This window comes from Eptatretus burgeri, chromosome 10, assembly GCF_056783735.1.
Source record: "Eptatretus burgeri isolate ZD-2024b chromosome 10, Ebu_testis_v1, whole genome shotgun sequence".
Lineage (NCBI taxonomy): Eukaryota > Metazoa > Chordata > Myxini > Myxiniformes > Myxinidae > Eptatretus > Eptatretus burgeri.
In genome coordinates, this window is record NC_140970.1 from 46,211,135 (window position 1) to 46,233,132 (window position 21,998).

A 21,998-nucleotide genomic window follows, 5' to 3' on the forward strand; every position below is an offset into this window, starting at 1 on the left:
CTTCTTTCGGCTGCTCCCGTTAGGGGTCGCCACAGCGGATCATCCGCTATGATCCGCATAGTGATTTGGCACATGTTTTACGCCGGATGCCCTTCCTGACGTAAGAGGCGACCAGGGTTGCCTCTTACGACACAGAGAAATGGTACACCTATTTTAACCGGGGTATACACCGGCCCAGTACACTGGTACTCATTTCGCCGACCTCGGAAGGATGACAGGCTGAGTCAACCCCCTGGTGTATTAATTCAGTGGCCCAACGGGGCTTGAACTCAGGACCTTTTGGATCCCAAGCCGCTGCCCTAACCACTGCGCCAACACCAGGCTCATATATATATATATATATATATATATATATATATATATATATATATATATATATATATATATAATATACATATAAATATATCTATATACAGTAATCCCCGTAACCCCCCCCCCCCCCGCGATAAGTGAAAATCCGCGAAGTGGCGACCATATGTTTATTCTATTATTTATATCTATTTTAAAGCTTTATGACCCTCCCCACACTCTTATTAACCTTTCCCATACTCTTATAAACACTTCCTATACTCTTAAACATACGTAATTTTAACAACATATAAAATTCTAATGGGTAGTCGCCATTGAAGATACTACAACTTGCGTGATGAAGATGATGATGAATTAGCTGTGCAGTACTGATGACGATGATGAATGTACTGCACAGCCAGAAAGAGCATTACAGCTCTTCTGAAGGCGCCACTGCATCAGGCGCTTCGTCAGGTGGTGTAGTATCTTCGCCCTCGTTTGGAATTTCAGTTTCCGCTGAAGGTGTTGGCGTAACTTGTCTCTTCTTGCAAGTGAGGAACATGGTTATGGGGAGTTGCTGGTGCTGTTTCTTGTTCTGTGCAAGAAGGTTTTTATAAACCGTCATGCCCCCCTCGATGGTATTTGCAAACTGCCGTAATGCCGTACAATTCATTGATGCCGTAATGGCGGACTACAGCAGCGAAGCTTCTCCCTTGTTTTAACATGTCGAGAAGTTGCACTTTTTCTACGATGGTTAGCATCATCCTCTGCCGCTTAGGTTCAGTGGCAGATACCTTAGAAGGTGCAGAACGTTTGGGTGGCATTGTCGGGGTTGAAATAAATTAAAAACTTTCACAGATAATTCACACAAACACAACACCGCAGAGTAACACTACAAGTAGCGATTGCACGTCGATGTGAAATGGACAAGGCGAGATGCTGAATGCATGCTATGCGCGGGAGATGCAGAGAATGATGCTACGGTCACTGAGCCAATCAGAACCCAGGTTACAGAACCGCGAAGTAGCGACCATATGTTTATTTTATTATTTATATATATTTTAAAGCTTTATGACCCTCCCCACACTCTCATTAACCTTTCCCATACTCTTATAAACACTTCCTATACTCTTAAACATACGTAATTTTAACAACATATAAAATTCTAATGGGTAGTCACCATTGAAGATACTACAACTTGCGTGATGAAGATGATGATGAAGTAGCTGTGCAGTACTGATGACGATGATGAATGTACTGCACAGCCAGAAAGAGCATTACAGCTCTTCTGAAGGCGCCACTGCATCAGGCGCTTCGTTTAATGTCAGCTATGTATGGATTTTACCATAAAAATAATTAAAATAATGAATATATAAAAATACATTTATACCGCAAAATCCCATGATATAGCGAAAAATCCGCGATATAAAATTAGATATGTAAGAGTTAAAAATCCGCGATACAGTGAGACCGCGAAAGGTGAACTGCGATATGGCGAGGGATGACTGTATATCAATAAATGTGGAAAAATTACGTGCACCGACCGTGAATCGAACCCAGGTCCTCTGGAAAACCGGACCAGTGCTCTGCCATCTGAGCTATCTGGGCGACCCACCGGCAGAGCAACGCACTTTTTCCACATGTACAAGTGTCACTCTTTCCCCCCACTTCTTCCCAGGCACTCGCTGCCAACCATAATAGCAGCAAGGGCTTGCTCTCGAGAGCGTTTTCCCCCTGTGGGGGGGGGGGGGGGACACATCCATGTCCGCTATTAAACACCGCAGGGGGCATAGTAATATACTCAGGAAATTAACAGGACCGATCAGCATAAACATGTGGAAAAATTACGTGCCCAGACCTGGAATCGAGGACCTGGATATATATATATATATATATATATATATATATATACACATATATACATATACATACAGATATATATATATATATATATATATATATATATATATATATATATATATATATATATATATATATGAGGTCCGTCTAAAAAGTAACAGGACTGAGCCTGCTGTGTGCTCCACTGACCCAACTTGAATGAACGGGTGGCGTCACAGTCTTTTGCAACATTACAGCAATACATATGATTGGTGATGGTTGACTGCGCTCATTGTGTGATTTTTTACAGGTCGTACTTTACACGTTGTCTAATCTGAGTCGTCGCGCTACGAGTCGTGAGCAGAGAGCCAATCTGAAGTTTCTTGCCAAGCTTGGCAAAACACCTTCCAAATCCTTCGCAATGCTGCAGCAAGTCTACGGGGAAGAAACGACGTCACGTACACGTGCATTTTAATGGCACAAGAGGTTCAAAGAGGGACGGGAGGAAGTTGAAGACGATCCATGGTCTGGAAGACCTTCAACGAGCAGAATGGCGGACAACATCGAGCATGTGAAGCAGATGGTGCGCATAGATCGTCGACTCGCGGTGCGGATGATTGCTGAGGAACTTTCCATCAACAAGAACACTGTCTGGAGCATCATCACTGAAAATCTCAAAATACGCAAGGTGTGCGCAAAGATGGTCCCCAAGCTGTTGTCCGAGGACCAGAAACAGCAGAGTCACTGTTTGTCAAGACATTATCGAGTGCCTCGAGGATGATCCAGACCTGCTCGGGAGAGTCATTACTGGCGATGAATCATGGATATTCGAATATGATCCCGAGACAAAACGGCAGAGTCGTCAGTGGAAAAGTCTGGCATCACCAAAGCACCAAAGAAAGCAAGGATGTCGAAGTCGAAGGTCAAGGTGATGCCCATCACCTTTTTTGACATCAAGGGCATCGTCCACTTCGAGTTTCTACGACAAGGTCAAACATTGAATCAATACGTGGACAAGGAGATCCTCCGGCGCCTCATGAAATCAGTTCGGGACAAGAGGAGTGATCTGTGGGAGAACAACGTCTGGGTGCTCCACCATGACAATGCCCCTGCTCACAGTGCACTGAGCATCTGACAGTTTCTGGCGGAGAGGAACGTGCCAACTCTGGAGCAACCCTTGTATTCGCCAGACTTGGCACCTTGTGATTTTTTTTCCTGTTCCCCAAGCTCAAGGGGGAGATCAAGGGGACCCGATTTCCTGATGTGGGGGCCATCAAAAGGGCCGTGACGACGGAGCTCCAGAGGATTCCAGAATAAGCCTTCCGGGGGTGCATCGAAGCGTGGAAGAAGAGGATGGACAAGTGTGTGAGACTGGAGGGAAAGTATTTTGAAGGGGACAAGCTGTGATTTCAATATATTTTTTGAAATAAAATTTCTGTGAAGTCAGTCCCGTTACTTTTTAGAGGGACCTTGTATATATCAGACTTTGTGGCATAATTGTCAGAGCATCACCTTCCGTGGTTTAAACCCCTGCCGAGTCATAGCAAAGACTTACTAGAACTACGTTGTCGATGGCACACCATCGCATATTCCCGCGCGCACTGCTTTGCCCCATTAAACGCTTGGTGAAATTTTATCTTGCAAAATGGATTGACTATTCTTTTCTATTTGATGTGCTTTATGACCAAATACTTACGATGTTTACTCAATCAGAAGTCATTGCAAGCATGTCAACATTTCATGAAACATTAATTTAACACTGTCCAGCAATATAGAACTGTGCATCAATTTAATCATAGGAATGAACTTTGTATAATATGAATTGTAATTATTTATAAATCAACTAGATAAATACAGTAAAACCTGTGACTGTTTGTCACTCATGGGGGCCACACAAGTAAGTTCTTTATAAAAGAATTTACCATGTACAATGGTAAATACACTTTAAAAAAAAATCAGCCCCCACGACCCCACCCCCTCTGGCCTGGCCCCTAGGGGTCATATCAAAAATCCGACAGTGGTGTGTACTTCCCCATAGCATATATCTACTATGTCCCAAAGTTGAAAGTTCCTATTTCAAATGGTGTAGGAGGACGAACAGGGTAAGACAGATGGACGGACGGACGGACGGCGGAGACAATCACAATATTCCCGCTTTTTTTCGAAAGCGTGGGAATAATAAAATGGTAGTCTGCTTCCTTGCTCAACGCTCAGCATTTTAAAGGATAGGTATTGTTTTGAAAAGTATTGATGGGAGCCACATTCCAGCAAAAGAAAAACATTCTGCGGGGGAGCATTTACGTCTCATCCCCTTTGTAAGAATTTCAGACCTCTTCATTTCAAATAAATGTTTTTTTGAGGAAGAGTACCTTTTCTTTTGGGGGGGGGGAATGGAAATTTTATACTGTGTCCAGGCTATTTCTCACGTTTAGAGTTATAAAAGGAACAGACTGCTGAAGCATCCCACAACCAGGTTATCCTGCTCATATGAATGCATGTATGTATATTATCTGAAACATTTTTAATTACCAATTATTTGATTCGATTTTAATTACCCATCATTTGATTATGTTGGCATCCAAATCAAATGATCCAATGGACAATGGGCTAGCTCCCCTCGTCATGTGATGACTAAGACATCAGTAATATTTACAATGCAAGGGATTTGTGGCTATTGACCACATAAAGACAATTAATGGCAACAGAATTGGCCACCGATGATTTGATGTGTGGTGTCGGCAAAGACTACATTTTGTTTGAATTTATGTTCAACTCCCATTTCAAGCTACACCATAGAAAGCCGGGTAAGAGTTAAAAAAAAAATATATATATATATATATATATATATATATATATATATATATATATATATAAATATATAAATATAAATATATATATATATATATATATAAATATATATATATATATATATATATATATATATATAAATATATAAATATATATATATATATAAATATATAGATATATATATATATATATAAATATATATATATATATATATATATATATATATATATATATATATATATATATATATATATAAATATATAAATATAAATATATATATATATATATATATAAATATATATATATATATATATTGTTACGTTTGAGGGGGGGTATGCATTCAAAGGGTAATTAGGATGTTTAATTAGGTATGCCATGCTGTTCGAGTTTACCAGGATCTCGATGTAATAAGTAGCAATTCAGTGGTGATAAGTTGTCTAGTAAATGTTCATTTCTTCAAGGGGGAAATGATAATTGTCACGTAATTAGATAGGGACACGGGATAGGGTAAGTGTGTCTGCGTAAACCCATTTTGGTAGTCCCTGGAGGCTGGCCGTGACGTCACAGGACAGGGCTGCGGATGGCTCCGCCCCGTGATCACGATTGGCGGAAGGCGACGGCGGTGGGCCAATAAAACGGCTCGATTGGAAGTGACGAGGACGGGAGGATAAAAAGGTTCTGTTCGGGGTCGAAAAGGAAGAGGAAGAAGATCGGGACAAAAGATCGTGTTTTTTTGGTGTGGAGGCTGTTGCGCGGAGAGCGTCCTTGTTGTTGTGCTGATTCGATCGTGTTCTTCATCGTGTCTTGGAGCCTTGCTGAGCCTCGTGCCTCACCTTGGTTGGCTCTGGGGTTCTGCTGACTCGGAGTACGGGGTCGAACGGCGGGCGGACCTGCCTCCCTCTCCTGCTCGCAACTTGGCGCCAGAACTGGTTCCCTGGCGGCTGTGAGCGGACTTGGGCCAAGACCAGGAGGTCGACAGCACCACAGTTTCTCCTGCCCCCCCTGACGAGAGCAAAGCCAGCTCGTCCGACGCCGATCCAGGGACAGTTGCGTCCACACCACGGTCCAGCCTGACCACCAGAAATAGCTACTGTGTGTGTGTGTGTGTGTGTGTGTGTGTGTGTGTGTGTGTGTGTGTGTGTGTGTGTGTGTGTGTGTGTGTGTGTGTGTGTGTGTGTGTGTGTGTGTGTGTGTGTGTGTGTGTGTGTGTGTGTGTGTGTGTGTGTGTGTGTGTGTGTGCGCTTGGCGCCTTAGAGGGTTTGAGATCTGTATATTCATTGGAATTGTCTGTTTTTCCCCACGCCCGATCCCACACCATCCCGTCGAATCGCCCCGGATCCCTTTTTCTTGCCGAGTCTTATTTCTGGATAATAATAAAAACAAATAAACATCATCAACTCAGTAAAAAGTGACTCGTGCCACCTTCCTCGTCCCGTTTGCGGTAGAGCGATTAGAACCGCCATGTTTGGGTTATAAATAAATAAACCGCCTCCATCGTTTCGGCTCATTCTACATTGGCGGGACTGTTCAAGTCCCGTGGACGCCACAATATATATATATATATATATATATATATATATATATATATATATATATATATATATATATATATATATATATATATATATATATATATGTATATGTATATATCTGGGATTATATATCAAGGTGAGTTCCCTGATAATTCCATTCTTTTGCAGAAATTCCTCATGTGAGGTTGCTTCATTTTTAGCTCACCTGGAACGTAGTTCCGCGGAGCTTATGGGATGACACGTCGTTCGTCAATCCGTCAGTCCGTCCATCCACAAACATTTGCAACTTCTTCTCTGAAACTACATGTACGATTTTGATGAAACTTTACCACAACCTTCATCACCCGGTATGTACCAAAGTTTGTTCATGGCATTAAAAAAAGTCAGGCCCTAAGTGGGTCTACTGGGGGTTACTCCACAAAATAGTTATATGCTTTCTTCTCCGAAACTACACACACAATTGCGATGAAACTTGACCACAACCTTAATCACTTGTGATGTATTAAAGCTTGTTCACAGCATTAAAAAAAAAAAAAATAACAAAAATCGGGGTCTAAGGGTATCTACAGGAGGCAGGGGGTTGTCCCCCCTAATCTCTGCATTTGCTTTCTTCTCCGAAACCACACATACAATTTAGATGAAACTTGATCACAACCTTCACCACCCATGATGTACCAAAGTTTGATGACACCATGAAAAAATTTGGGTCTCGGTGGGGGGGGGTCTATGGGTGGGGAGAGGAGTGGGGTGGGTTGCCCTCTAAAATAGGTATTTGCTTTCTTCAGAGAAACTACACACACAATTCCAATGACGCTTGATCACAACCTTCAACACCCTTAATATACTAAAGTTTGTTCACGACATTAAAAAAAAAAATAAACATCAAATAAAATTGGGGTCTAAGGAGATCTACGGTGGGGCAGGGGTTGCGGGTGCCCCCCAAAATAGGTATTTGCTTTCTTCTCCGAAACCACAAACCCAATTCCGATGAAACTTGACCACAACCTTCATCAGTCGTGATGTACCAAAGTTTGTTCACAGCATTAAAAAAAAAAAATCCATATGTATTTACTTTCTTCTCTGTTACATATTTTGTGGGTCAAACACTCCTACCAGGGTTTCCCTGGTTTTCTTATCCAGCCACTACCAGGTGAGTGCCCAGGGGTATTGCCCCTATTTATTTATTTTTTTGAGAATGGTACCCTTATCTTTTAGTTTTTTTGTTACATTTGGATAACATTGGTGCTTTAAATCAGAGTTTTATCAATACCATGGGGATATCAGTACTATCAGATTTAGCTGTGGACTACCAATGTCCACCCACACCATAAAATTTAGTTAATGTAAAGTTTGCCACATTCTTGATCGACTTGGAATGGAATGACCCATTCAGCCATTCAGACAAATGCAATTCAAAAGTAAATTGACAGAATACATTCACCAAATGGGAGGTGGAGATTCCACAGTATGATGCGCTGAATAGTCTACACAACCGTGGGCATGAAACATAATAATGAGATGACCAAGGTAACTTTCTGATAACCCCTCATCATTAAGCATGTGAGTTTAATGGTCATTATAGATTAATGCAATCCATGCAGTTTATATGACGAGAATACCAATAGGGCTAGAATAAACATTACAGCTTCTTAAAGAGAATCAAAAAAAATTGAAATAAACATGTAAAATTTTCTGAAAAGGTTCAGGGGAAAATATCAACAACAGTTGTGGTTCCTACGTACACAAACATAAAACTCCCCCTCGTACGCACCGGTGAAAACCCCCTTGGCTGTGATTATGTAATAAATAGATAGCTTCCTTTGAAGATGCTTGAAAAGTACAGAAGAAACATGCATGCTTACCTTAATGAATAGTAAAACATAAAGTCATATCATAAGGAAAAGGATGTCAAAGTATTGGGACAGAGATGAGGAATACAAATTGCAGTCATACTGGACAGACAGGTGCATGTGAAGATGCAAAGATGGAAAAAAAAATTGACATAAATTATTCATCCAGACAGAAAAGCATGAAGACAGATGTCCAGCCAGCTTGCTGTGTATGAGCGGCTGCTTCTCGGCCTTGATAAGAAGGAAAGAAATGCTATCTTGGGCTGCCAAGGGTTTGTGAGCAATGACAACGAAAATAAAGGTGCACAGTTTTGAAACTGATGCAAGACTGCTTGCCTTAATTGCATGGCCACAGGCTGGTGATGAGAGTCGTCGATGATCTCTGGCAGGCACGTAATTATATCCCGCTGAACGTCCGCTGGGGCAATGCTCACAAGTTCCAAGAGCTTTTTCGTGAGGTTCTGTGAACAATGCACGCTTGTAGCATTTCATCCTTGCTCGAACCCCTTAGGCATAAGATGAATAAGTGCATACATTATTCAAATTCATTGTGGCACGGCAGGCTGCTCATTGTCCATGTGGCAAAGTGTCAGTGTTTGTTAACAACTCAAAACAGATATCTTGTTCTGTTGTTCAATGTTTTTGGAATGAGTCTAAATAATAATGTCGTGGTTGGGAAGGGAAGTAAAAGTGGAGGAACTACAGATCAACTTAAGTAGAGAACAATAAACTAAACATGCTGCATGGAGAAGAGTCGGTCACCAACAGAAAAGGCACTCAAAACATGGTAGAATTTACCCTGAGAATCAACTAAACTTGGAATTAAAATAATCTTTGAGATGGAAAGGGAAAGAGCAATAAATTAAACAAATACCTCAAAACCCATATAACATTTATAGCAGTGGAGAGGGTAGCTGGAAACTCCGTTGAGGTGGGAATAAGTGATAGAACCCTCACCTGACAGTCTACAACTTTGTCAAGCCATTTCAGCTGATTGAGAATTTGTCGTGAGACATCGACACCATCGTCTGAAACCCTGAAGTGAAGGCAAACACAGAGCAGATAAAAGTTTCACCAGGCTGAGAAAGCCCTTGGATTCACTCCCTGACCAGGATGACTAGAAGATTTTACATTCCATTCGAAATCACAAAATACTTACTCAACGCCCATGAATTCAGGAAAGATTTCCAGCAAAACCTGAACAAGTGGTGTCTGAAATGCAAGACATTGATGGCAAATTTAAATGGTCATCAAAGGCCTTAATGTGACACAAAGTGCACATGAGTGATAGCAGCAGATCCAAGAAGCAAAAGCTTGATAATGATATCTCAAAAAGAAGCAGTACCATGGGAAATATCGAGAGGAGATTATTGTCTGCTGGGATCAAAGAAAAATCTGACAGATCATTTTGGTCCACCAGTTGGAGAAAAGCTTTGGATGTTATGGACCAATTTATAATGCAAGTTAATTTTACAGATTATTTTTCCACTCCCAAATCAAACAAACTTACCTGCAGCACATCAATTGAGAGCAGAAGTTTCATCAGACTCTCATGAGATGTTCTTGCACTGAAAAGAAATGCATTTCAGATAAAGATCACCATTAGGTGGTAAACATACAAGGCATTAGCAGGACAGTTCAGATTTGTGAGTGCTCACTGGAGGGCAATTGTTGACAGGTTTACATTCAAATGGCTCTTCAGCTTTACCGCCTCTGCTTCATTATTGCTCCATCTGCTCTCCAAATCCTCCGACCCTCCCCAGCAACTCAAGGATTCACACATTCTTCCAGTAAACCCCTTCTGGTTAAAGTTCCAAAATCTAGGCTCACTTCACACCTGAACTCTGATTCCACACCTCTCCCATCCATGGAAACACCTTCCAGAGGCTGTTCTGTCTCATTCTTCCTCCACAGCTTCAAGCAAGCAGTGGAACAGCATCTCTTGTCATTATAATTTTGACCCATAATCTTGATTACCCCCCATTAACCTTTACTAACCAACCATCTTATTGCTAGTTTCAGTGTTTTCTGCCCTCTTCCCTTTCTTTTTTCCCTGTTCGTTCATTCCCTTGTCCTACTGTCAGATCTACCTTGCTCTTCCATGAGCCTCGCTCCTGTGAATAAAAAAAAAAAATCCCCAAAACGTCAATCAGTTGCTACACTTGCAACAATTCTAGAGTAAATGTTCTACTTGCTCGAATTAGTTTGCGATTAAAAAGACAAGGGACATCTTTTCCGACAATGTACAATCATGTAACAGTATTTTAAAGAAATTCAAAAGTGTAGGTTGAGGATAAGGTCGATATTATTGTTTAAAATGTCTCCGGTGCAAGCATTTAATACTGCACTTGTGAGCAAGTGCAAAACGCTAACAGAAACGTTTTAGTTATCAATATCCAATCCCAAATTTGACAATGAGTATATGCAAGGACTTTACAAAGATAGTACAATGTCTTCATTTTAAACACTGTTGTAGAAATTGACAATCTCTTTACACAGTTGTTGGGGCTCAAAGTTAACAGAAGCAAGGATGCAATGTGTGCATCCTCATTTTGGCCAGAACATCCAACAATTATGGTCTGGATGCACATAGTGCATCCGAGAAAAAATGGCGAACTGATATATTGAGCAAGACAATCGAGGCAACCTGTAAGGGAAGGGGGGAATCTGGAAGAAAATGGCTTTCATCTGCATATTTTTTGACATAAAGGAAGGTCTTCATTATATGCGTGTTCATTATATGCGGATTCAGTTATGCAGTAAACATATTTCCACCAAAGTTCGATACATGCGGGGACAATTCAGTCATGCGGTTCTCGACAATCTGCTTTCATAAGTATTCCATACATATCATTTCGATATAAGCGGCCATTTTTAGGAACTCAACCACCCCATATATCAAAACCTTACTCTACTGTATTTTACTCTGTGCCTCCCCCGGCTTACCCTTGGCCCACGATACAATGATGGCATGTTTCGTTCAATCCACCATATGACATTGACCTTCAACATTGAGGGATACGTGGAAATAAAGAAAATGTGTCCCATCTGCAATCTATCCATAAAACTCAACATCTTGAAAATTAGCGGAAAATTATGAAAGTTATGATCAAAAAGGTCACAATCCGAAAAAAAAGGAGGTCAAAGACGCCAATCAAATTTCAGGTGCACAACTCCGGGTCGACTATTATGATGCAACAACATTGTAATGATCATTACAATGATTTTACTGACATGTATCTATGCCTTACTTTGTGGGTCAGGTTGTTTAATGCACATTGCCTTCCTAGTTTGAAGTGTACATATGGACAGAGGTTTGACGATGGAGCAACGACACAAGATGTACAAAACCACCCAGAAGAGCGAGTTTCATCGTTGGAGAAAGAGGTTGAGACTGAAATTGTTTGACTCAGGTGAGCAAGACAAGAGACATTTTGAGAAGCTTCTGAGACAACCAAACCTCAACGCTCTTTCGACCTTTCCAGAATTATACTAATAAGTATAACAACTATTTTCTTGTTTTCACCCACCACGGAATCATCGTAAAGTGAGTATTTATTGTCTCCCAGTTTGATTATGTTCTAACGGTGGATGATTGTCTTACAATAATGGTTATAAAACACATGATTTAACCATTTCATTCCATTACCATTTGAACTGTTCAACCTTTGATATGTTTATGTTCGATTACCTTTGTGACTTTGCAAACACATTATGATGTATTCGTTTATTTGTGTCTGCAGTTATCGTTGCATTAAAGAGAGAAGTTGAGAACCTCCTGTGCCTTCACTTGTTCGTGACAATCTTTGTATGACGTGTTGAAACTTGCTGGTGGAATTAATGTAACGTGTTAAGTGAACGCTACGTGTTAACTGATGCCAGTACAAACATCTTGGAAGGCCAAGCACTGAGATTCTGCATTGACAAAATTGAACGATGACAAAAAAAACTTTTCCTTTTTTTTCTTTTCAGATCGCCATTTGACCTTGAGCACATTTTTTTTTTCTTACCACCATTTGACCTTGACCTTTAACTCTGATGGGTAAAATGTTAATCAAGTGTAAATGCAACTTGGTCGAGGCTGTCTAGAGAGGGCAATTTTTTTTCTGATCGGACAAACCGGAGTCGAGTTATGGTGAAAAATGTTAAAATGTGTATAATTGGGTCATTACCTGAAAAATTAAGGTCGAGGGAAAAAAATAAAAAAATAAAAAAAATAAAAAAAAGGTCAACCCTATTTTGTATTCAAATTATTGATGCAAAATTTCATTCTGAAAGTTCTAGCCGGTTCCGAGATACAGCTCAGAAATTGGGAGTGTTTGGAGTACAAGAAGAAGAAGAAAATTCTAATTGGTGATTTTGTACTCCTCAGGGGTCTAAGAAACTCTATGGTAAGTCACGATTAAAAATTGGGGGTGATAATTTTAGAAAGAAACCCTACAACAGGAATAAGCCTTCCCCTGTCCTATAGAGGAAGGCTTAACAAGTGAAATCACATAATCTTGCACAATGCATTTGCAAATGGTGATGATCAGACCTGACCACCAAAATGATCCATAGATTCTGGCACAAATTTTTACCAAGTATTTCTTCGGAGTCTGGATTGTCATTGGCGCTGGCTTCGTTACTATTTTGTCCCGTCGGTAGCTGCATGCGACTGCACAAGCAGGGAATTGGAAGGAAGTCCCCGACTTCCTGTATATACAACAGTGCCTTTTGAAAGTCTACACCCCCTTTCAAAATTTTCACCTTTTGATGCCTTATCGCCTGGAATTAATTTACATTAAATCAGACTTTTTCCACCTTAATTTACACATCGTAACCCACAACTTCCAAATGAAAAACAAATTCTACAAATTTCAGAAAGTTAATTAAAAATACAAAACTAGAATATCTTGGTTGGATAAGTGTCCGCCCCCCTTATAATAGCAATTGTAAATTAACTCAGGTGTAACCAATCACCTTCAAAATCGCACACCAAGTTAATTGGCTTCAACCTGTGTTAAATTGTAGGGATTCTGATAACTCCAGATTAAAATCAGCTGTTCCTTCCTGAAGGCTTCCACTGCTGGGTAGTGCATTTCACAACAAAGACTGAACCATGAGTCCCATAGAGCATTAAAAGACCTCTGGGATAAAGTTATGGAAAGGCACAGATCAGGGGATGGGTATAAAAAATACTTCAAAGGCCTTGACGATCCCTTGGAACACAACCAAGCAATCATTAAGAAGTGGAAGGCATATGATACCACAAAGATGCTGGCTAGATCAAGCCGTCCCTCCAAGCTGGATGACCAAGCGTGTTGGCAAAAAGTGTTGTGGTCTGACGAAACCAAGGCGGAATTTTTTTGGCCTAAATGCAAAATATTGTTTGGCACAAACCCAACACAGCACATCACCCAAAGAACACCATCCCTACTGTGAAGCATGTTGGTGGCAGCATCATGTTATGGGGATGTTTCTCAACAGCAGGGACTGGGGCATTTATCAAGATAGAAGGGAAAATGGATAGAGCAAAATATAGAAAAATCCTCGAGGAAGAGCTGATGCCTCTACAAGAAAGCTGAAATTGGGACGGAAGTTCATCTTTCAGAATGACAACGACCCAAAGCACACAGCCAAAGCTACACTGGTGTGGCGAATGACCAAAAAGATAAATATCCTTGAGTGGCCCAGTCAGGGCCCTGAACGAAGTAGAATAGAAAATCTGTGGCATGACTTGGATTGCCGTGCATCAACGCTCCCCGCACAACATGACTGAGCTTAAACAGTTTTGTACAGAAGAATGGGCAAATATTGCCCAATCAAGGTGTGCAAAGTTGGTAGAGAGCGATCCCAAATCACTCTCAGCTGTAATCGCTGTCAAAGGTGCTTCTACCAAGTATTAACTCAATGATGCTAACCCGCAGCCTTGTGCTGCGTACAAACAAAGAAAGATCAGAGAGTGATGCTATTGTGAGTGATTCTGACTGAGGGTAACGTAAGATTTGATATAAAACAAGTCTGAAGACTACGATGGCTCACGAGCGGTATTTGACGATGTAGATTGTTTCAGAAGTCAAGGATGAGACAATGTGATAATGTTTGACCAAGTTATAAAAATAATCAACATGATGTGGTACGAGTGACAGGTTATTAGCTGCAAAATGTCGAAAACCCGGTTTCGTTCAACAACTTTAAAAATTTGACCTTTGCATAACCTTTAAAGGTCACAAAACAATGTTGTGGACATTAAAATAAGGAAACAGGATACGTGCTATAGCTTATTGGAGTTAGTTTGTCAAAGAAGGTGGAAAACCCGGTTCAATTCCCACAACTTTGAAAATTTGACCTTTGTGACCTTTGAAGGTCACAAAACAATGTTGTGGACATTAAAATAAGGAAACAGGATACGTGCTATAGCTTATTGGAGTTAGTTTGTCAAAGAAGGTGGAAAACCCGGTTCAATTCCCACAACTTTGAAAATTTGACCTTTGTGACCTTTGAAGGTCAAAGGTCAAGGATTATGACCTTTGGTGCAAAACTTCCCCTGGAACATTCCAGGAACAATATAACGTCATATAGGCTATATGGCATTTCACACTCATCGGATTATCCAAACTTTGATGAAATCAGCGTAAAAACAAACTTGAAGGGGGCGCCACGGGCAAGGTGTTCGAGATAGAGCAAAATGGTTTCAAGACTTTAGGTGGGGAATGACCTCAAGATTATGCATAAAAAAATATTGTCATCCTTGCTCTCAAAGTTTGGGTGGTCGTATGATTTTTTATGTGAAAATTCGAAATTTTCTAAGTTCGTGACCTTGTGACCTTGACCTTGGGACGAAAATGAAAAATTGAGCTCCGTGGGGCTATGCAGGTGCAATTGGGCTAACCAAATACCGAAACCCCTGCCAGATTCGACAAACCCCCTCGGAGAAGATGCAAATTGAAATCGGCTACCCCCTAAAAACACAATTCGCAATTTTCTAAGTTTGTGACCTTGTGGCCTTGACCTTGGGATGAAAATGAAAAATCGAGCTCCGTGGGGCTATGCAGGTGCCATTGGGCTAACCAAATACCGAAACCCGTCAGATTCGACAAACCCCTCGGAGAAGAAAATTTTTTATGTCAAAATTCGCAATTTTCTAACTTCGTGACCGTGTGACGAAAATGAAAAATTGAGATCCGTGGGGCTATGCAGGTGACATTGGGCTAACGAAATACTGAAACCCCTGTCAGATTCGACAAACCCCCCTAGGAGAAGATGCAAATTAAAATTGGCTACCCCCTAAAAACACGTTTTTTGGGCGTGGCTCCGCCCTTAATGGGCACACCATGCCCATTCTCAGGAAAACACAACAAGATCATGATATAAACCTCCCACTAAAATTTCGTCAGGATCGGATCAAGACCAATGGAGCTATGCTCGGGACAGACAGACAGACAGACAACAATAACGAATATAGTGGTCACTTATTTTTTTCGTGAAAATATTTTTTCGTGAACCAATAAAATATGGGGTCATACGTGGGGGAAGGGGCATCTTGATTCTGAGAGCAGGATACACCTGTTGTAAAAAACAAATGTAAATGCTAATTTCAAGCCATGGTTATTGTTGAACTTTATGACAATCCACAGTATTATCCTCACTAATTGTCTGTAAGTACAAGGACTTATCAGATCAAATGAACACCCAAAACATGTATAAATAATTCTGGGTAGGCCAATACGATAACCTGATAATATATGCTTTATCATGACCTAATTAAAATAAATAAATAAACACTCTGATACTCCATCTGTTATTAGGCCATCCTCCATGCAGCGGGTAAACGGAGCTTTGCAATCCCTTCGTATGTGTATGAGTTTGTCCAAGCGAGTAGAAATGGGCCTAATCAGCCTATCTACCACTACCTAGCGTGGGATGACCGTTTATCACCTCCGAGTTTATTTATTTATTTCCCATTTGAACTTCAGTGTGTCTTTCCAGGCCATAACCTGAATACCATTTGAGCTTTCGTCATCAAATTTTCAGCAAACCTTCATAAAGAGAATACGGAGAACACCGATTAATAATTTGGTTTTTTGCCGTTTTTGTCAAGTTTAGTGCGAGTGCAGAACGGTCGTGGATGGGCTTTGCATTTTGAGATGCTTTCTAGTTACGGTCTTGCAAATAGAAAAACAGGCCTGAAAAAGTAAACCCTTTTAGCAATTTTAAACAAACACCAGAACATTATACACTTGAGCACAGTGAACAGGTGTTCAAAATCTATTTGGCATGCAGGTGGACAATGTGTAATTTTTTGGGGGGCAGCATGCAGTGCATAGTAGGACAGCAATAGTCGAGCAGCTTTCAGCAGGCACCGTGTGCATCGTCGAGTAAGCCTCTGAGAATCTTAGTTTACGTTAATGTGCACAGCTTGCCTGCTTTCCATCGATTGGCATGATGCTGATTGGAGGAGACAACTCTTCAGCCGCTGCCTGTCTGCCAGGTGACTCATCAGGCCAGACTTGAACTCCTCGATAGCCTGCACAAGCCAACTGCATTACATTACTACAGCATAAATGTGTCACCACTATTGTGTTAACCCATCCCCAAACCCCCTACGAATCCTTCCTCTCCCCAAACAGAATGCTGCATCTCGAAATTTAAAAGACAAACATTCCTGTACCAAATATACTAGCATAAAGAGGCCTGCAAGCATCAGGCTGAGATAGTAAGCAGGTCTTTGGAGAAAAAAAATCCTTTCATTGCCATTACAGACTTACAAGGACAAATGCCAACCAAGGTTTGCACATAATCTTTGTTAAAATATAATTTTTTTTTAAAAAGAAGCAGAATATACAAACCGCTGTGAAATTGTGATGAGTATTTAAACGTTGTAAAAGGTTCTTCTGGAAAGTGGCTTGGTCCACAGCTGCAATCACAAAATACGCGTTTCATCGTCTTTCAATTCTCGTAACAACGAAAAAAAAAAACTATTAAATGAGGGAAAACAGCAAGTCTTGGAAAAGAACAACAGAAATAAAATAGGAACATTAACAGACAACAGGACGTGAGAAAGACAAAATGAATGAAAGAGTACACAAGGGGAAATGGACGATTCAAAGGTAATGACAACTCAAGGGTGAAAGACAACAGTGATGCTTTAGAGGCAACATGTTATACCAGGAAGTGCAAATGTGTCTTTCAAATGCAATGGTGAGTTGGCTATGTCTGTTTGCAACACTTTCTTTAGTACAGGGCAAAATAACCAATTTTTTAAGGAGTGGGTGTGTGTGTGGGGTGGAAATGCTTGTATGACAGTTTTTAAGAAGACGTAGCGATTAGGAATGCACAACCTTGCTGGGGTGGATGGATTACAGTCGATGTGAGATCCAATGCTGTTTTGCTCACTCACTCGCTGATGCACATCACTGTTAGAAATAGCTTTTTGGTCCTTTGGGCCTCAGGTGCTAAAGGTTCCCAAAGGGTCTCTCCTCCATTCTCAGTAATTTCAGACCATAAAAAAAATGTTTTTTTAATCATGCTAACATTTTTGGTACTTTTCTAAGCATCGTCTAATTATAAAAAAAAACAAGTTGTATGACCAACACTTCAACAAAATAACCACAGCGAGGCATCCCAACCCGGGCAGGAGTACCCGTGTTGGCCGACCGAACACAGATGGCCACTTTGTGTCCGGGAGTCAAAAAAAAACGTAAAATTGGCAAGGATAGCACCGCGATCGATATAGTAATCACCAGGATGCGGCACGAGGTGAGAAAACCGTGTCATAAAGATGCCGCACTGTAATCACCAATATTGTAATCACCGCTGTGAAAGGTGAGGTAACACGGGGTGAGGAAAGCATGTGATTTGCCACACCACCTATATGGACAGTTCGTTGCTGACACAGATCGACGCAATAACAAGACACAAATAACTGCTGATAAAAATAGTCATAGCAATTTGTTCAGTTCAGCGACCAATCGACGAGTGAATATTGCTGACGTAGCTACAGCCACACAACCTCTATTTATTATCATCGATGTCTTGAAATATGCCATGAAAACAAAGAAAATAATGCAAAAGTTGACTGACATTCCAGAAACTGCAGTTTTTTAGTCATTTGTAACTTTGCTATGGTCTGTAGACGTGTAGATTTTGCCTTTGAGCTTGAGATGTTGTTATGGTGTTGAGTCTCAAAAAGATGATCACATAGTTAAAGTTAGTTATTTGATGGTATACTGTTTAGTTTAACTCTCTGAAGTCCATGTTAATAGGTCGGCATTACAACTGTGTAGTTAGAAATCCCATACGTGTCATTTTCTTATTCCCTCCGCCACCAAAGGTGGAAGGTTATGTTTTCACCCGTCTGCCTGTTTGTCTGTTTGGCTGTGTGTGGGATATCGCAAAAAGTTGTGAACGGATTCAGATGAAATTTGGGGGGCAGACTAGGTGTGTGACAAGGATGAACTGATTAGATTTTCGTGAAGATCCGGATCCGCTACTAGCATTTTTAAAATGATTCTTCACCATTGTGAGATAGGGCCAAAAATGAAACATTGCACGATATCTCAAAACATTAACGGATTTGGACGAAACTTGGTGGACACGGGTGTGACGAGGAAGAATTTATTCCATTTTGGTGAAGATGCAAATCCAGATCTGGATCTGATAATTTTTAAGTAATTCCTCACCATTGAGAGATGTAGCTAAAACAATATACACCCAGACCCTGACATACGCGGTTCCAACAAACACGGGTTCCGCGCATTCGTGGTTGATAATTAATTTGCGACATGCTCCTACATTCGCGGGAAATTGCCCTGCGTATTCGTGGCAATTATTTATTTTCACGAGCTACGAGCATAACAGTTCTAAAGTATGTCTTCCACGAGTCATGCACAAAGCAGCTGGATGAACATACAGTACAATACTGTACATACGCAAAAAACAAACCTTCCATGAGCCGTGAACATGATCTGCTTCCTGTACGTGTATTGTAGCTACACGGGATAAGCATAGTTTCACGGGATGTTTCACCAGTGTAACACATCATTCTTTACACTGACACTCGCAGATTTTTGTCTATTTCCACAGCATTTTCCTGCATTTTTGTTAGATTTTCCCCGACATTCGCAGATCAGGAAATTCCCGGAACCTATCCCCCATTTCCTATTGAAACAATGTTCCACATTCGCAGGGTTTTCCCCGGAACATATCCCCCATGAATGTCAGGGTCCTGGTGAATAGTTTGATATCTCAAAAAGTTGTGGACAGATTCGGACGAAACTTGGTGGACATGTTGGGTATCTGACAAGGACATATTGAGTCAATTTTGAGGAAGGTCCGAATCCAGATCCGGATACGAGAGTTTTGAAATTTTTAAGTGATTCTTCACCATTGAGAGATGGGGCCAGAAACGATGTATTGAATGGTATTTCAAAAAATTGTGTTCTACTAGATAAGGCATTGCGTGGAGGAGGTACTCACTCTTCCAAGTGCCCTTCTCGTTCTACATTCTTTTCTTCAAACCATTTTCTACATATCATGAGCACACTCTCCTCACAGATGCCCCTGAAATTACTTCAAACAGGTTTCATGAAAGCCTGAGACTATATCGTGCCAAAACCCAAGGCCACGGTGGACAAGTTGGGGGGGGGGAGGGGGAGGGCAGGACAAGTGAAAGGGGTGAGGGGTTCAATAAAAAAGTGGAGAGGAGAGCTGTTTACAGAGAGAGAGAGAGAGAGAGAGAGAGAGAGAGAGAGAGAGAGAGAGAGAGAGAGAGAGAGAGAGAGAGAGAGAGAGAGAGAGAGAGAGAGAGAGAGAGAGAGAGAGAGAGAGATAGATAGAGAGAGAGAGAGAGAGAGAGAGAGAGAGAGAGAGAGAGAGAGAGAGAGAGAGAGAGAGAGAGAGAGAGAGAGAGAAAGAGAGAGAGAGAGAGAGAGAGATATTCAGAGCTTGAAAGGGTTTCCAGATATTTTTGGGATGCTCGCTTCTTCTTCTTCACATGCCCGCGAGGGTCATTTGTGTTCCTCTTTATGTTCTTCCTTTTGCTTTGCTTGCTCGTTCTCACTTCTTTTGGGCTTTGGAGTGCTTTTCGTTATCTTTGAAGCAACGATAGCCACATTCTCTGGCAGGACGACTCAGACCCGAAGCGCTTCTTTTGGTCACTTTCCTTCGTACTTTATCTATTCATTTCTCACCACTTGCTGTCTTTGCTTCACTATTTGTTCTTCTTTCTTTCCTGTCTTCTGTCTCTGTCCTTTTGTTATCTTCTGCCCTTGTGTGCCTGTGCCATCATGAGCCCACATCCACTAGCTGTGTCTGTGGACCTTCCTCCTCATCTGCATCACCTGGGCATCCCACCAATAACCGCATTAAAGGCATTCTGTGAGTGACGTCACTAGCCTGTGGGGAAATGCCAGAGCCACAGCTGAACAAGAGGTGGGAGCAGAGTGCAGAGGGTCCCGGTTTAAGTCAGGAAGTGGGTGCCAGAATATTTTTTGGATACATAGTCGAGGTTCGTGGAAGAGCTCATGCACTGAACGGATCAGGCCATAACAGACAAAATCAGGATGTAAAACACACAAAATGAACAGTATACGCATGCAAAAGGAGCAGTAGCGACAGGGGGGAGACAAACAGCAGAGTTGAAGGCCAAGATAGAGGGAGACTTCAACAAACAATAGGTGTGGGGAGGAATGGAGGGCAGGAGAGGATGAATTAGGTGAGCAAGAAGAATACAGAAGGAAATTCCAAGGAGGGAAGACTATAAAATTGGAAGGAGGGATTTGGGTGTGGTTAACGAGGGTAAAAAAGATCATGGTTTTCGATTGGGGATGATCTGAGATGGTGGTGAACAGCTATCATGAAGACCTGGAGGGAAGAATAAGATTGAAGAGGATGGAGAAGTTGATTTCATGGGTGGGAAAAAAGAGGAACAAATGAGGTGAGCATCGTTCCTGGATTTACTTAGTTTAACCAGAATAGGGTTGATGGTGGACTGTGTGAGCCTGGGGGGGGGGGGGGAAGACAAAGCACAGAAAGAGCAGATGGTGCAAGACCACAAAGGATGGGAAAGAAGACAGAGACCACTGAACTGTCTGCCCACGAAAAGATAAGCCCAAAGATTCAACTTCATTGAGGGAGATTTCAATAATCTTAAAGGACTTGGTTTCCACAGCATCAAGCTGAGCAAGATGCGAGGCAGGGTAGCCAGGCTTGAGGGGAGAGCAGTCCTCCATAAAGCTGTGGATGAAGGCCTTGTCAGTGGATAGGCGTTCAGGTGTGCCAAAGAAGGACTTTGTATGATGGAGGATGCTTTGAATCCTTTGGAGGTTTTGGAGGCCAACTTTGAAATGTAGCTTGCCAAAGAAAGATCAGGGCTGATAGTGAGACACAGGAGTTTGAAGTGTTTGGCAAGCTTGTGATTTTTTTTTCAAGGTCTGAAGAGAGGGAAGAGGCTGCAGCCTGCCTGAAGGATGAGGGTTGTCACAGCAGAGGATGGATTGATGAGTAGGATTTTCCAGAATTAGAGAGATCATTGATGAAGATCCAGAATAGGACTGTGCCCAGATCACTGCCTTGGGGCACTCCAGCCTTGACAGGAAGAGGAGATTAAAGGATTCCGTTGAGTGACACATGTTGGCTATGAGAGTAGAGGAAGGCAGTAAGCCATGTGTGAAGTTGGTCTTGGATGCCAAAGTAAAGG

At 41.4% G+C, this 21,998-nt stretch overlaps 1 protein-coding gene across 6 annotated transcripts in view; it reads right to left on the reverse strand.

Moving 5' to 3' along the window:
* FANCD2 (FA complementation group D2) overlaps positions 1-21,998 on the reverse strand; it is a 273,881-nt gene that overhangs the window by 231,436 nt on the left and 20,447 nt on the right. For 4 of the 6 annotated variants that reach the window (XR_015062404.1, XM_085898104.1, XM_085898102.1 and 1 more), the window contains 6 exons: positions 17,149-17,216; positions 16,723-16,826; positions 9,828-9,885; positions 9,477-9,529; positions 9,275-9,353; positions 8,654-8,778 (listed from right to left, as the gene is read on the reverse strand). Coding sequence is in view for 5 of the 6 variants with exons in the window: in XM_085898104.1 (XP_085754230.1) it covers positions 8,654-8,778; positions 9,275-9,353; positions 9,477-9,529; positions 9,828-9,885; positions 16,723-16,826; positions 17,149-17,216 (487 nt within the window). In the remaining variant the exon portion in view is untranslated. Of the gene's footprint in view, positions 1-8,653; positions 8,779-9,274; positions 9,354-9,476; positions 9,530-9,827; positions 9,886-16,722; positions 16,840-17,148; positions 17,217-21,998 lie in introns of all 6 variants that reach the window. The other 2 variants (XM_085898105.1, XM_085898106.1) reach the window with 2 other exon arrangements.